The 11,353-nt window shown below is 40.3% G+C and overlaps 1 protein-coding gene across 4 annotated transcripts in view; it reads right to left on the bottom strand.

Moving 5' to 3' along the window:
- The window catches only part of LOC111571070 (chromodomain-helicase-DNA-binding protein 4-like), a 53,713-nt gene that overhangs the window by 6,333 nt on the left and 36,027 nt on the right, over positions 1–11,353 (bottom strand). For 3 of the 4 annotated variants that reach the window (XM_055017771.1, XM_055017770.1, XM_055017772.1), the window contains exons 33-40: positions 10,372–10,478; positions 10,030–10,282; positions 9,439–9,501; positions 5,822–6,001; positions 5,630–5,738; positions 5,388–5,520; positions 3,650–3,845; positions 2,123–2,292 (exon numbers count right to left, since the gene is read on the bottom strand). In XM_055017771.1, coding sequence (XP_054873746.1) covers positions 2,123–2,292; positions 3,650–3,845; positions 5,388–5,520; positions 5,630–5,738; positions 5,822–6,001; positions 9,439–9,501; positions 10,030–10,282; positions 10,372–10,478 — 1,211 coding nt within the window. The remainder of the gene's footprint in view (positions 1–2,122; positions 2,293–3,649; positions 3,846–5,387; positions 5,521–5,629; positions 5,739–5,821; positions 6,002–9,438; positions 9,502–10,029; positions 10,283–10,371; positions 10,479–11,353) is intronic. The other variant, XM_055017773.1, reaches the window with a different exon arrangement.

The raw sequence follows: 11,353 nt of genomic DNA, 5'->3' as shown, positions 1-11,353 counted from the left end.
GCTGCTCATGTTGTGGGAATCTGTTTCTACAGTCACACTGTTGGAAACGATGGAAATTAAAAACATGAAGCCTTAATAGAGGAGCGATGAGAACGCAGAGGAGAGGAGGTTTTTGCAGAAATAATGTTCTGCCAGTAACTTCATCTGTGCAACAAGAAGTACCAGACCAGACGTATTTCAGAACTTATTTATAGATTGACTCTTTTTAAGGTTCTATAATTTCCCAGAGGCTTAATGCTTTGTTTCATGTTTTTGTATGTAAAAATTCCTCTCTGTTGTAAAGTTAAACAAATACTAGAGGACAAAGTATTGTAGAAAAGTAAAATGTTCTGCCTGTAATTCATATCTTTGTTGCTGTAAGCATCAAGGGACCAAAAAAGAAGTTATTTATTCTGCCGATTAATCAGTTATTGGAATTTTTTTCTGCCAAATATCGAGATCGGCATCGACCTCAAAAAATCCATGTCGGTCAGTCCGTATACATCACAGCACAGTGAAATTTTCTTTCCACAGCTTGATAGGAAGCTGGAAGCAAAAAGCCACAATAAACCAATTTAATAATCAACTTAAATCTGAATTTAAAAAGAGTCTGGTACATTTACAGGTTCATGGTTGGATTATTTGGGGTCTATGTGAACATGTTTACATGCTTTAATGTCCAAAAAATCCCTTTGATGTGGACCTTTGGCTCTTGTAAGTTTGTTGACCTTTTAAAATGGCACAAAATAGCAACTATATACACACACACACACGCATATATATATACATTAGTGGTGGGACGTGATTAAAAAATATAATCTAATTAATTACAGGCTTTGTAATTAATTAATCGAAATAATTGCAGTTTTGTTAAATAGCAATATTTGACACAATAAGTGAAGTTTTTGAATTCAAATAAAATTGTGGTTGACAGTTGAATCAATGAATACACGTGTTTATAATTAAAATTTATTTTTAAAAAAAAGGAAAATGGGACATATAGAAAAAAGTGATTTTGATGACTTAAAGCCTGAATTTAGTTTTTTTTTCCACTGTATGGCACATAAAATCAGCATAAGTAGTTCAAGGAGCTTCAGAAAGTAGAAAATCCAGAGTTTCATTCTGTTTTCATCTTTTCTGGGTCTGATAAATGGTGGAATTTTGATGGTTCTTTTTATAGGAATATCAATTTTTATTTATGTAATTTTTTTTTATAAACAAAAAGTTTATAATTAAGTTATTAAAAGAGATATTTTTGTTGTTTAGGTTATTCCTCCTCCAAGGAGGCAGAGCCTCAACGGAGTAAAAACTTAAACCACAAAAATGTTTCATTTCTATTTATCTGCATTTTTCATCTGTCTGCTACATTCACAGATTACTGCAAATCTAACTGCAATTATAGCGATTTTATTCAACATTTTAAGACTTTCTGTAAACTCAAGCACTATCTAGAAAAGTGGACTATTATGGGATGGCTACACCATTAGCCGTTAGCATGACTCGTAGCTAACGTTAGCTCTGGTGCTAACAGCAACATGTTTTACATTGAGGTGATACCGTCGGCTGGAAGTGACACAGTGATCAGAAAACTCTTTGTTGTACAATTTGCACACAACCAGGCTTTTATCCAAGCTGCCATCAGGAAGATTTTTAAAAGAAAACCTTCTGCCCAACAAGCTCAATCTGGTCTTCTTTCACTGTTCACCAGTGCCTGACTTCACTCAGTACTTCCTGTGCTTCTTCTTCATGGCCTCAAACAGACTTTAGGTTCATTACCGCCACCTACTGGGCTGGAGTGTTCATCAGAGTTACCGGTGTGCCAGAAATGACGGAGCTGAGGAGGGTGCAATTAATTCCGTTAATATTTTTAACGCGTTATTTTCGCGGTATTTAATTAATCGAAATTAACGCATTAAAGTCCCAGCCCTAATATATATATATATATATATATATATATATATATATATATTTCTTTGTTTGCAGTATACAAAGAAACTCACTGCAGTGCTAAGAAACATCGCTGCTAACTAGCGACAAAGACACAGCAGTGAAAAAGTAGAAATGCAGTTCAGTCGTTGACAGGAGTGGAATTAAATCCCAAATCCAGTGAGTCTTAAGTGTAACGATGTGTGATGTGTGCTACCTGCTGTGTCTGTGCCTGTGTGTCGGGTCCTCGGCTCGCCAGGCGGCTGAGGATGTTCCTCTCAGACATCTGGAGTCGCACGGCAACCGGCGGTATCCGGGCGATGGTTGCCGGGAGGCGAGTGACATCCGCCTTCATGTCACTCAGCAGCTCCTCCAGCTGCTTCAGCACTGAGGGAAGACAGAAGAAATGAGAAACTATGGTCTGTGCTGTACGTTATGGAAGTTCAGCTTAGTTTTATAGTTCTGAAGGTTCATTTTTTTAAAATCAGCCTGAGTCCATATTATTTCCTGCTGTAGTGATGGTAATGGATGTTCTGGAAACAAGAAGAAACTGAAGAACAAAGAAAGTTATGAAGAACTAAAAAGTAATAAATGACTAGCATCACCTCTAAACAGTGATAAGACGGAACTTCTCCTTGTAGGTACTAAATCCACCCTATCCAAAGCTGACAGTTTCTTTCTCACCATTGACAGCTCCAAGGTGTCCCCCTCCCCTCAGGTAAAGAGTCTGGGTGTCATCCTCGACAGCTCACTTTCTTTTCACTCCCACATTAATAACATTACTCGGCCTGCTTATTTCCATTTACGCAACATTAATCGTCTCCGCCCCTCACTCACCCCTCATACCACGGCCATTCTAGTTCATAGCCTCGTCACCTCCCATATTGATTATTGTAACTCCCTCCTCTATGGTGTCCCCCACAAATCCCTCCATAAACTCCAACTGGTTCAGAATTCTGCAGCCCGCATCATCACCCGTACTCCCTCCTTTCACCACATCACCCCCGTCCTCCAGCAGCTTCACTGGCTCCCGGTCCAATTCCGCATCATTTTCAAAATCCTGTTGTATACATTTAAATCCATCCACAACCTCGCTCCCCACTATCTGTCTGATCTCCTCCACATTGCCACTCCGTCTCGTTCCCTCAGGTCTTCCTCCTCCTCCCTTCACCTCTCTTTACCTTCTGCCTTCCTCAGCACCATGGGGAGCAGAGCTTTCAGCCGCTCTGCTCCCCAACTCTGGAATTCTCTCCCACCAGACATCCGTAACATTGTTTCTTTACCCCAGTTTAAGTCAAGACTCAAAACTCATCTGTTTAAATCCGCATACTCATTGTAATTTCATTGTTTCTTTTAACTGTTGTGTTACTTTGTCTGCTGTTTAGTTTTATTTATTTTATTGTGTTTTATCCTCTGTAAAGTGACCTTGGGTGTTTTGAAAGGCGCTGCCAAATAAAATGTATTATTATTATTATTATTATTATTATTATTATTATTATTATTATTAATAAACAAAAGCAATAAAGCAAAAAAGATGAACAGAATAAAGTCCAACATTTTGTGTGACAATATGAAGAGCCTATTTACCACATTTTTTTTTGGATTACTGGGAGAGAAAAGTATCTCCAAGAGTTTTCAAACCATCATGAATAGCGTTAAAGCCATTCTGGTGGGCGAGTATTTTAAAACGTACTGCTTAAGTTGATCTATTCTGCCTGTACAGAGTCTATCGTCTGGTCTTTACCTTTGTGCAGGACGGCGTTGGCCGGTTTGTTCCCGGACATGGACTCCTTGCTGAGGTGCTGGTGGGACTCGGCCAGACACTCCACCTCGCTGAAGCGGGTGTTGAGGGCCATGGAGGGGTGGGAGGGGTCCTCCGACATGTTGAGGTAGGCGGCGCGACGCAGCTGCTCCTCGATCACCAGCGCCTGTTCCAACAGCTGGAGAGCACAGAGAGAAAACCGTCATCACACCGAGCTTCATCTCACATCTTAGTTTGTTGTTCAATGGATATTTTTTAAAGAAAACTGGCTCCGTGCACATTCACTGATGTTCTTTCAAGAACTGTAAAGGTGCTGAAGTGTCAACCGTTTGCAGTAATGGGAACTAAATTACCGTATTTTACATTAAAAAACGGATTATTCCTCATCTATTGACTTGTTACTGACATTACCACCAACAGATGTTTAGAGCAGGGGTGTCAGACTCATTCTAGTCCAGGTTCCACATTCAGGCCAATTTGATCTGAAGTGGGCGGGACCAGTACAATTACAGCATATTAAGCCATAAAATTCGAAATTTTTCCTTTGTTTTTGTGCAAAAAAGTATGTTCTTCAAATGTTCACATTTAAACAACAAAACATTTATGAACAACCTGAAGTTTCTACAGAAAAATAAATTCAATTTCAGCAATAATATGCCTCAGTTTATCATTTACACATTACAACGTCCAGATCAGAGTGTCTACAAAGGAACACAACATTTAGTCACGATCAAAACAACAATCGGACAAGAAAAGACAAAAAAAACTGCAAAAAAACAAGACAAAATATTACAAAAATGAGACAAAATGACGAGAACAAAACGCAAAAAATGAGACAAACTACATGAAAGAAATCAGAAAAGAGCCAAAAAAATACGCAAAAAAGTGACAAACGACAAAAATGAGACAAAAAAGTTACACAAACAACACAAGTGAGACAAAAAACAATACACAAAACAATGAATAAAGCGAAACACAAAATGAGAAAAATAAGAAAAAATACATGCGTGACAAAAAGGAAACAAAACGACAAAAACAAGAAACAAAACAAAAAAACATGACACAAATGACAAAACTCAGACAAAAAACAACAACAAAAACAAGACATAATACTACAAAAATGAGACACAGAGCGACAAAAGAACAATGAGCAATCAAGTATTTTACTTTGTGATCAAAACAACTTGTCCAGAAATGATTTTAAATTCATAGCTTTACAAATGTACAATCTGCAGTGAATGTCTTCTCTGGAATTTTTACTCTTTACAAAGTCATCCTGCGGGCCGGATTGGACCCTCTGGAGGGCCGGTTTTGGCCCACAGACCACATGTTGGACACCTCTGGTTTAGAGGATTGTTTGACAGCAGAAATTCCACAATTTATTCAAAGATGTTTTAACAGAACCTCTGCACGGAGCCTTAATTCTAAATCTAACTTTAAAACCACAACATGTCCAGTAACTCTGATGGCTGCAGTTGGCTAACAGAAGCAAACAGAAATTCAAAACAAACAACACAAAACAGAAACCAGCAACCAGGTACACCAAATTTAAAGCTTAGTATTCTGAACAGTTATAGGGTCATAGATTTATGTTTGGGGTCTATTACAACACATTTACATGCTGTTATGTTCAAAAATTTGTTTTGCGGTGGACTTCAAAAAGCACTTGATTGTTCTTTAACTAATGACTGTGTTTCGTCTGTAACTTTCACATTCATACCTTGAATCTTCTGGCAAGGAACTTGTTCTTGATTTCCAGGAAGTTGCCTCTGTTCATCTCTCCTTTAAAAGGCTCATTGAGGATGGCGAACTTCACGTCGTTCTGGATGTCCTGCCAGCGGGCGTAACCGTGCCTGAGGGAAGCAGCGGTCAAAGGCAACAACTTATCCTGATCAGTTCACTGCTACATCCTCCAGACAAAACAAGCCAAACGAGCCAATCAATCAGGTGGGAAAAGGATACTGTATGATGCCAGCTAGCAGCCAGTAGTCGTGGCGACGGTGCCAGATCTCATTGGTTTTCTTGGTAACTGTGGCAGCACGTTCCTCATTCTGCCACAAAGAGTGGAGCTCTGAGAGAGAAGGAGGAGAGTCAGTCAGTGATGTAAACTTTAAACGCTGGTCAGTGTTTCTGTGAGTGTTCAGGTGTCAGTACCTGTGAATCCACCGTCAGCGATGTTGAACATGAACCGGGTCTTGGCCTTCTTCTTCTCCTCGCTCGGTCCGCTCACCGTGGCGGCGGCAGCAGCCGGCGCTGTGCTCTCCTTGCTGCTGTCTCCGTTCTGCAGTTTGGTCGCTTCCTCTGGCTTCTGAGCCTCTTTCTCCTCCTTTAGATCTGCAGGACAGAGGAGGAGCGATTAACAACCGGACAAGAGAAGTCAGGAGAGAGCTGGATGAGATAAACCAGGGGTGGCAAACATGCGGCCCGCAGGCCAAAACCAGCCTGGCAGAGGGTCCGATCCGGCCCGCAGGACCCTTTGTAAAGTGTAAAAATTACAGAGAGGACATCAACTCCAAATTGTGCATTTGTAAAACTGTAAATTTAAAATAATTTCTAGACCACGACAAGTTGTTTGGATCATAAAGTAAAATATTATTAGGGTCTGAGCACCGAATGGTGCGAAGACCCTATTGGAATGCTAGGGTTTATTAGGGTCCGAGCACCGAATGGTGCGAAGACCCTATTGGAATGCAAGGAATTATTTATTATTATTAGGGTCAGAGTACCGGCGGTGCGAAGACCCTATTGGAATGCAAGGAATTATTTATTATTAGGGTCCGAGCACCGGCGGTGCGAAGACCCTATTGAAATGCAAGGAATTATTAGGGTCCGAGCACTGGCGGTGCGAAGACCCTATTGGAATGCTAGGGTTTCTTATTAGGGTCCGAGCACCAAATGGTGCGAAGACCCTATTGGAATGCAAGGAATTATTTATTAGGGTCCGAGCACCGACTGGTGCGAAGACCCTATTGGAATGCAAGGAATTATTAGGGTCCGAGCACCGAATGGTGCGAAGACCCTATTGAAATGCAAGGAATTATTATTATTCCGCTTTTTTCTACGGACGTGGAAAATGCATTTTTGGCGGCCTTATCATACCCCAAAATGCATTAAACTTGGCATGCTCATCAGGACCTGCAAAAAATTTGATATTTTACGGGAGTTGCGCATGTGTGTGGGAAAATGGCTCTATAGCGCCCCCTGGAAAATTGAAAATTTGGTCATTAGGCCAACTTGTACGACGTTTCATCTACAGCTACAAAATTTTGTATGCATATTCAGCACATCAGGAAACCCAAAAAAGTCAATCACGGCCATACTGTAAATCCAACAGGAAGTCGGCCATCTTGAATTAGCTGTAAATATTTTGAGATTAATAACTCCGTGAGGGTAAGTCCGAGAGACGCCAAATTTGGCCAGTATATGCAACAGCCCAACCTGATAAAAAGTTATCAAAATGCTCTGCAAAAGTCAAAGGACGTGGCCATGGTGACCCCCAGAAATATTGATCCTTCGCCATGAAACAGGAAGTGGTGTCTAACTCAGCTGTACATGCTCCAATCTGCCTGAAATTTTACATGTGTGATCAGGGTCCAGCCCTGACGACATCCATGTGATTATGTACATTGACAGTCATAGCGCCACCTTGTGGTAGCAGGAAATTGACATTTTTTACACTTTGATTTACTATTCTTAGCACGTTGATCAGATTCACCTCAAATGTGGTGACATAAGCCAGAACACATTGATGATGATTCCCAGAGAAAATGGTGGCTCGTCGTCAAGGGGCGTGTCTGTGGCGGCGCGGCGAATTTCGATTTCTCGCCATGAAAATTGAATTATTAATATCTCAGCTGGAAATGATGCAATCCGGACCAAACTTGATGTGATAGACACCAGTCCAGTTCTGAACACATCCACATTCATAAATTTAGAAATACTCATAGCGCCACCTATTGGCAACAGGAAGAAATTGTCATTACATTTGCACGTGCCATTGCCAGAAACTTTGTCATATCGTTCAGAAAATTGGTCAGGTGAGTGGTTACACCTTGACGATGCCACAGTGTGAAGATTTTGACGATTCATAAAATGCTGTTACCATGGCAACGCAATGTTGCCGTAATAAACAAAGTACTTTTTGACAGGTTAGGAACACTTATATGCTCGCCAAAATTGCCACACACATCACGACTACTGAAATAATTGATATTTTAGACGAATTGCACATGATTGTTGCAAAATGGCTCCATAGCGCCACCTGGAAAATTTCAAACATTTACTACGGCCAGTACGTGTTACCTAGAATTATGAAACTTGGTAGGCATATGTAACTCATCAAGACGCACAAAAATGTAATTGACACCCATGGCCAAAACCCAACAGGAAGTTGGCCATTTTGAAATATATGTCATATGTTTTGACAATTTTGGGTCATTTTTAGACATTTTCAAAAGCTATAAACTCAAACAGGGTAACGCCGAGAGAGCTGAAATTTGGCCAGGATGTACAGCAGGCATGGGTGATCAAAAGTTATCAAAATGCTCCGCAAAAGTCTGAGGGCGTGGCCATGGCGGCCTCCTGAATTTTGATGCTTCGCCATGAAACATCAACTGCTGTGTAACTGCCCTAAACATGCTCCAATCTGCCTCAAACTTTACATGTATGATCAGAGTCCCGCCCTGATGACATTCACATGCTGAAATACAGCCACAGTCATAGCGCCACCTGTTGGATGGACAGGAAATGCTGTGTAACTGGCCTGTACATGGTCCGATCTGCCTGAAATTTTATGTGTGTGATCAGAGTCCAGCCCTCATCGCATCCACAGGCCGACATATACTCTCGGTCGCAGCGCCACCTGGTGGACATGCGTGGATTCGCCGACTGGCAAGGATGCGAGGACCCGTCCAACGCTGCTTGAAGCTTTAATATTCCTCATTGTTCTTTTGCCATTGTGTCATTTTTGTAATATTTTGTCTTTTTTTGTCGTTATGTTTCTCGTTTTTGTCATTTTGTTTCCTTTTTGTCTCGCTTGTGTTTGTCTTATTTTTGTCGTTTTGTGTTTTGCTTTATTTGTTGTTTTGTATATCGTTTGTGTCGTTTTGTGTTTTGTCTACTCGCTTGTGTTGTCTGCTTTTAGCTGTTTTGCTTCACGCTTTTGTCATTTTTTTTCTTGTTTGAGTCATTTGTGTAATTTTTGGTGTCATTTTTGTCGTTTGTCCATTTTTTGTCGCTTTTTTACTTTTTTCAGATTTTTTTGTCTCTGTTTTGTTTTGTTTCATGTCATTTGTCTCACTTTTTTGCCATTTTGTGTCTCAATTTTGTAATACTTTGTCTTGTTTTTGTTGTTTTTTGCCTTTTTTTGTCAGACTTTTGTCACTTTGGTCATAAATACATAGTTCAGTTCCAGATGACTAAATGTTGTGTTCCTTTGTAGACTCTGTGATCTGGAAGTTTTAATGTGGAAATGATGAACTGAGGCAGAATGTTGCTGAAATTGAGTTTATTTTTCTTAAGAAATTTCAGGTTGTTCATAATGTTTTGTAAAAAGATAATTCATTAAATGTGAACATTTTCAGAATGTATTTTTGCACTAAAACAAAGGAAACATCTGTAGTTGTGGTTATTTATTGGTTATTATGCTGTGATTTTACTGATGTGGTCCACTGGAGATCAAATTGGGCTGAATATGGAACCTGAACTAAGATAAGTTTGACACTCCTGAGATATACAGTGTGAAAATACTAAGAAAGAAAAGCTGTGGGTACCTTTCTTTTCATCTGCAGGAGGAGTGGTGTCCATTTTCTCTGTCTTCTCTTCTTTTTCTTCTGCTGCATCACAGAAATAAAAAATATTAAGAGGAAATAAAGATAAACCAGGGCTTTAAAGATCATGACAGACATCCACACACAAGTGTTGTTGCACCATTTCAGAGATAAACTCGAATTTCTGTGTCATGTTTCACAGAAGACATGAGGACACAGAAGTCCTACCATAGAGGTGCAGGACTTTATATAAAAAAAATGAGCCCACAGTGGATAAACATTGTGACAGAAAGAAGAAACTACTTGCCCAGAAGGATAAAATATTAAAATTTAACAAACTGTCCTTGTAATAATGCTGACTCATTGACAGAATCTGAGCCTGTGAAAAGTCAAAGGCTCAAATTGACACATTTTTAAATACTACAGTGCCTCTTGTGAGAAGTTTTTCACGTCGTATTCTACTGAATCGACTGTTTTCTTTGAGAATAAAATCAAAACAAACCCAGTTTCCTCTCCAGTGACACACATCATGACTCATTTTGGCAGCTGTCACAGTTAAAAAACAACAAACACTGTTCAAAACATCTGTCTTACCTTTGACCTCCGAGTCCTCAGGTTTGACCTCTGACCCCTCAGTCTTTGCTTCTGAAGGCGACTTGGTTTCCTCCGCTGCTTCTTCACTCTTCTTCTCTGCTTCTCCTTCTGTCTCCTTCTCGACCTCCTTCTCTTTGAGCCCCTCTGCTTCGCCGTTGCTCGGTTTGTCCATCTCCATCGGCTCCTCCCCGTTCTTCTTCTTGTCCTGCTCCTCTGTCGGACTCTTCTCGTCGTCGTCTGGGATGGCGATCACCTGTGGGAGACGAGGAGTACCGTTAGTCTCCGTTGTCATGCCAAAGATACAGTTGTTATCCGTGTCGCTCTAATGCATGACGTCTTTACCTCGTTGCTGGCTTTTGCTGGTTCTTTGCCATTCTTCTCCACCTCGACTTCCTTCTTCACCTCCTTCTCTCCGTCCTTCGCTGCCTCATCGTTCTTTGAGTCGTCAACTATAAACACATCCAGTCATTAAATATTTTTTGTTTGGCATAAATGGGACATGTTAACCCAAATACAGTGGTCCTTCGTCTATCGTGGTTTACTTGTCGCGGTCTCACTGTATCGTGGAATTTTAAATTGCGTTTGGTATTGTGGATTTTTCGTTATATCGTGGGATTTTTCCAGTATATAGGTATTTTTATATATTTATTATTGTGGCAAGCGACATTGAAGAACAACGCTGGAGAAAGGACATCTGCCTTTTACGCACTCTGCAACTGACAAATGCTTTTATTTTGACACACAAAGAAAGCAGCACTATTGAAAATGTGGCAGGAAGTGATCAAACACACTTCACATCACAGTCCCTGACAACAAAACACTTAACCAAACTAACTAGGCTGGATAAACCACAAAAACACAATAAAACACAAACACTGATAACACTGGAACACCAACATAAACCACAATAATGACATTTAAACCCCCAACCTCCCGAACTCCCACGGTGCATTGCAGCACCACAGTTCAGTCATAGACCGGCTCTGCGATTGCTACATTATTTTGATTATTTTTGCGGTAAAATAAGCATTTTCTAGCCTAAAAATTGGAAATGATCTAAAAAATTAATAATACAAACATATTAAAAGAATATTTAATGGAAATAAAATGCGTAGCATCCAGTGCTGGGCTCTGATTGGCTCAGCGACTGTCGCATCAGTCTTCTCGGTCTCCCCTGTATAGCAGTATTCAGCATCTTGTCCATTTCACAGATGTCTGATCACTGCATAGTGTTGCTCTGCTGTGTGGGGAGGGTTTATAAAGCCTTAAAATATACATAAATAATAGAATAAATCGCTACTTTGCGGATTTTCGTCTATCACGA

This window comes from Amphiprion ocellaris, chromosome 15, assembly GCF_022539595.1.
Source record: "Amphiprion ocellaris isolate individual 3 ecotype Okinawa chromosome 15, ASM2253959v1, whole genome shotgun sequence".
Lineage (NCBI taxonomy): Eukaryota > Metazoa > Chordata > Actinopteri > Pomacentridae > Amphiprion > Amphiprion ocellaris.
Note: the sequence above shows the minus strand (reverse complement) of the source record. Positions and strands in the feature narration are given on the sequence as shown.